The sequence below is a fragment of the Bidens hawaiensis genome, unplaced genomic scaffold, assembly GCF_021521415.1.
Source record: "Bidens hawaiensis isolate Kalapana, Puna unplaced genomic scaffold, B.hawaiensis_p1.1 tig00020765_1, whole genome shotgun sequence".
Lineage (NCBI taxonomy): Eukaryota > Viridiplantae > Streptophyta > Magnoliopsida > Asterales > Asteraceae > Bidens > Bidens hawaiensis.
Genome location: NW_027493190.1, coordinates 167,153 through 172,201, shown reverse-complemented (window position 1 = coordinate 172,201; position 5,049 = coordinate 167,153). Strand labels below are relative to the sequence as shown.

Genomic DNA, 5,049 nt, shown 5'->3' with positions numbered 1-5,049 from the left:
ACGGTTGCCTTATCAAGCACTGAAGCTGAGTACATTGCAGCCACCACAGCCACTTGTCAAGCTTTGTGGTTGAGAAGAATAATGGAAGATTTGGGCCTAACTCAGTCAAATGCTACAGTCGTGTACTGTGATAAAAGGTCTACTATCAATTTGAGCAAGAACCCGGTGATGCATAGTCGTTCTAAGCATATTGAACTAAAGCATCACTTCATTCGTGAGATGGTGAATCAAGATCAGGTCATACTTAAGTATTGCAAGACGAATGAGCAGCTGGCAGACATGTTAACAAAGGCTTTAGCCTGAGAAAAGTTTGTGTTTTATCGTCATTGGCTCGGAGTTAAGGAGCTTGAATCAAGGGAGGGTGATAAAAAATAATTCAAGCTTATATTTCAGCACATGCTTTATCTATTTTATCTCAATAAGTTGTTGGTCATCAAACGGCTAACTTAGTTTGTTTATTTATCCTATTTTTCTGCATATGTACGTTTGGAATTAGCTCTATTTAATGAGCCTTATGATTCTCTTGTAATCATTACTTTATCATTCAATAATGATCACAGAGCAATTCCTTTTGATTTCTTGTTATTATCACTTTGTTAAAACCATCCTATATAACCATCTTCATTAATGCTTATGATTATGATTTCACTTGTGCTGTATTTACTATATATGGTGTTACAAATCTCACTGGGGAAAATGATTCTCAAGTGTTTGGAACGACTTCTTAAGCGAATCCACATCAGTTTTGACAGGATTCCTAAGCCAACCCGGTAGTTACGCCTTTTGGAGAAACTAAACCAAACCAGCCCGGTTGACTAGGTAGTGAATCATGCAACTGGTTTTTCAAACCGCAAACTCAGCAATATTACTTCTAATCTGGCTGAACAGGCTAATTTAGCTTGGTTGGGGCTTCAATGTTTTTGAGCATCTCTCTTTTTTAGGTGCTCTTTGCTCTTCTCATCCCGGTGCATGCATGTATGTCACGGTGTCATCCTAATCATGTGCAAAAAGAACATTATCCTATCTTAAACAATAACTGATAATTCGGTATTAGATTATATTTAGACTATGCGCATAAGGTAGTGCTCTACTAATTGACAAGCTCAAATGACTATTTGATAGATGAAATATAGATTTTCGCAAGCAAAGGATGCATGCATGTGTTATTTGATCACAATGTAGCTTCAAATTATTTGTATAAATAGTTGATTGAGATCAGTTAATGAGCATCTAGTTGATTTGTGTAACACAATCCCTGCTTGGTGCTATCTTATAACTTATTTTCTTAACGGGATTTGTTTTTGTACGTTAAGTTGTTAAAACTTTAACCAAACACAAACATTTGGACACACGGATTTTCTTAATTCGTGTTTGTTGTGTTCATAAAGGGAATAAAAATGTTTGTGTTCATTTGTTGATATTCTAGACGAATGGTTCACAAACACAAAATAATATAAATGCATGAACACCAATTAAACGAGATTGATTCTAAACAAAGAATTTAAAAATAGGGATACATCAAAATATCCATCATGTTCTGTCCGTAACAAGAATGATTTCTAAACAAAGGGTTTAAAAATATGAAGCTCAAATTGATTCTATCTTAATATTAATACACAAACAAACAAACTTAATAAAAACGAACAAGCATACCTAGTATAACTCCACTTATAAAATGAATGAATATAAATAAACGATTATAAACGAACGTAAATGAATGAACATAAACGAACTAAATGAGTGACCATACACGAACGAAAGGGACATGCGCAAATGTTGTTCATTTACTAAATGAACAAAATTTTGTGTTTTGTTGGTTGGTTTATAAAACGAACATAATTGAACTTCCTGCTGTTCACGGAACGTTTGGTTAATTTACAGGCCTAAAGACTTTGTATATAGGCTCTTGCGATAAGAACTAAGTTTAACTAGAGAACAAGACTCACATAATCACTTGTACATACTGCATAGTGTTGATGAGGTAGAGAGAAAGAGAGGGATATATATGGTTAAACAACCTACTTATGTGTTAGCGTCAAAGTTATAGTACACGTGTTTATGTTGTTATCGCAGTTCCCTTCGTGAGAACAATCCATATTTTTTATCTTCATGTTTTTAACATTAAATTTCTATATTATATATTAAATTCACTAATAAGGAGGTGTTTGATGTAAATGTAACTTGGATTATGTAATTCTGGCAAATGAAGATATATTTATTAGCACTTAACTTAGATATATAACATACAATCACTCCTTTCTACTTCCAAATCAATACTGATTAGACATTTAATTAAAGCTCCATTCTATATTAGAAATAGTCCTCTTACTATCCTAACAGAAGGATGGGCATCCATGTTTATTCGTCCAAATACTTTTTGAAAGGTTTATTCATTCAATTAGCTACTGTCTTCACCAACTACAATACGAGTTCATGTTCATCCCTTCATTAAGCCACATCTCTGCTATCTAGGCACCAACAGTAGTAATCAGACCCTGAGATTGCAAAAAGTTCATCAGGACTCATCCTCTCAAGCTCACCCTGCCTCCATGAAGCAAAGTTGTTCTTGTTTTGGGAGTCTGTTGCAAGAGGAAAGTCCTCTATTCTATGAGATAGATATCTCATTATTCTGTAAAGTCGCGTTGTTGCAACACAATCGTCGTATGGATCTTGTATCCCGTTTTGGATATCGTATCTGTAAAGTAATCGATTTATCATTAACACGCATGTATCTTTTAGCACAAACACCTCAAACGTGCACGTGTTAATATTATTATAATTATTATTACCCGAGATATGATTTTGTTAGGTACTTGAGCGAGTTACTGAGCTTGCTAGTCTTCATTAATGATGGATATTTTGATGTATCCCTATAAAATAATTAAGCATGACAAATTCATAATAAGATAAAAGTTAATCACATGAATAGGCCGGTGATAAATAATATAAAGATACATGCCTTATTTTTACAAGAGGATACTCTAGTTCCAAGCATTTCATGTCATGATCCAGACCATGTCCTACAAGAATCCTCGCCTTCCCACCTCTTGGACGGATCTTCCATATCGGTTCACCATTGCATAGAAAGTCTTGAATTTTCCTTTGAACATGTCTTAGTGGCATTGCATCCCTCAGGTATTCTGGTCTAATTCCTGTGCTTTCATACCTGAAAGTTTTGGCATGTACGTATGAGGAAACTTATAACATAATTAATATACATATACATGGGTTAGTGAAAAGGAAGGTACCTGTAGTTTGTAACAGGAAGTTGAGGCTTGACATAAGAATGAAACAGTGTATTTTCATATTCATCAATGATGCAAACTCTTGCACAAAGATCTAAAGAACCATCACTACCACCACCAACCATTTTGCAGGCAAGAGCAACTGTTCTTGTTTTCTCATTTTCAATTCTTAGGTCATCATGAACGAGTAAGTTAGCAAATCGTTGTAATACGCCCTGAAGCATCGTTTAAATCACAAAAAGTGCTATTAGTTGATAATCTAATATTATTACATATCCAAAAATGAAACAATATCAAAGTTTGAGGATATATTTGATTACGCTATTTCCTCGAGATAGTTGACATCTATCTTGGTGAAACCTGAGAGCGTGTGGGCTACTAAGGATGTTTAAGCAAAAGGTACATCCACGGTCTCTAAACACCCTTTCGCATTCTGCCTTTGGCAATGGTCCTAAAGAATTGATCAAGTATTAATATATGTCCATATCCATCAACATACTGTTACAATGTTATAAGAAACATATGATAATAATAATAATAGCAACTAATATTATACCTATAAGATGGTCACGAAGAGATTCAAATGATCGACAACGTTTCCCACAAATTCCACACTTGGGTTCGTGAACCGAGTGATACGAAATCCTCATGTGCTCCACCAGATGCTCCTTTTTGTTAAACTGTCTATAGCATGCTGCACACTTGTTCCTGGTCAAGAAACCACATATAGTAATTAAGTTCAGAAGTCGCATTATGTTACATATTGATTTTTAAGATAACATTTATCTATATTAGTATATTGTATGATTAATACCTTAGACACTCTGAAGGATCCATTTTTCTGTCAACTTTGATATCAATAAATCAGAATATTGTCCGAAGAATTAAAGTTGAGAGGACTTGAGGAAGAAATGGTAGAATGTGTAAGGTATTTATAATGTTATTAAAGAACCAAGCGAAGATAAGTACAGCAAACAATAGATTCTTATGCCCATTTTACTCAAGTGTACATGTGCATAGTTCAATCTCCCATCTCCGGAATCTTCATCGCATATACTCGCTTCATTACTATTACTAAAAAACAAAACACTCGTAAAATCTGGTCAACAATAGGATTTACAGAATATTTCCCCCCTCTTTATGGTTCTATACAATTGCAATATATTCCATACCCACATGTGGTAGTACACTTTGGTTATTAGTTACATTACATGGGATATGATACCATAGCATGCGTGTACACAAACGTGTACCCGTCTTTTGTACCGTGTTTCACACGTATGCGTTTCCTTTCCATGCATATGTTTCTTTGCTGGCGATTTTATTTTATATATTATGAATCAGATTTGAACATATTCTGGTTTATAATCTGGGTGTCTTGTTCAAGTGGAAACATGTATATATGGCATCATGATGTGAGCATTCAACTGATATCTGATCATGCATGGCATCATGATGTTGCTCTATATATATGATCTTAGGTTTCATTGATTTAGATAATTAAACATTCCAACATACTTTGTATAAGAAAAAGCTGTTCCCACTTATTGGAGAGAATTTGGGTTGGGCTCACAGAATGAAGTACCTGCCACATGCATAAAGCCTGGTTTAGCATTAGCCCCCTTCACAAACTATTCTATTCTTTCATGGTAAAAGAAAAAACAGTTACATAAGAGCATCTCCCATTCAATTATGGCGTGACATCTATTATTACTAGTATTAACCTTAATATTAAGGATAATACTAGTAATAATAATAATAATAATAATGTTAATTAGTTGTTTCTATTTAACATTATTATTAT

The 5,049-nt window shown here is 34.1% G+C and overlaps 1 protein-coding gene across 1 annotated transcript; it reads right to left on the bottom strand.

The window, feature by feature from the left end:
- Nucleotides 1-2,218: 2,218 nt before the first annotated feature.
- Nucleotides 2,219-4,598, bottom strand: LOC143561638 (uncharacterized). Its single transcript, XM_077049659.1, is given in 5 exon segments — nt 2,219-2,783; nt 2,785-2,870; nt 2,960-3,166; nt 3,249-3,471; nt 3,766-4,598. Coding segments are annotated over 5 exon segments (1,083 nt in total). The 5' UTR covers nt 3,998-4,598; the 3' UTR covers nt 2,219-2,448.
- Between the last annotated feature and the right edge of the window lie 451 nt (nt 4,599-5,049).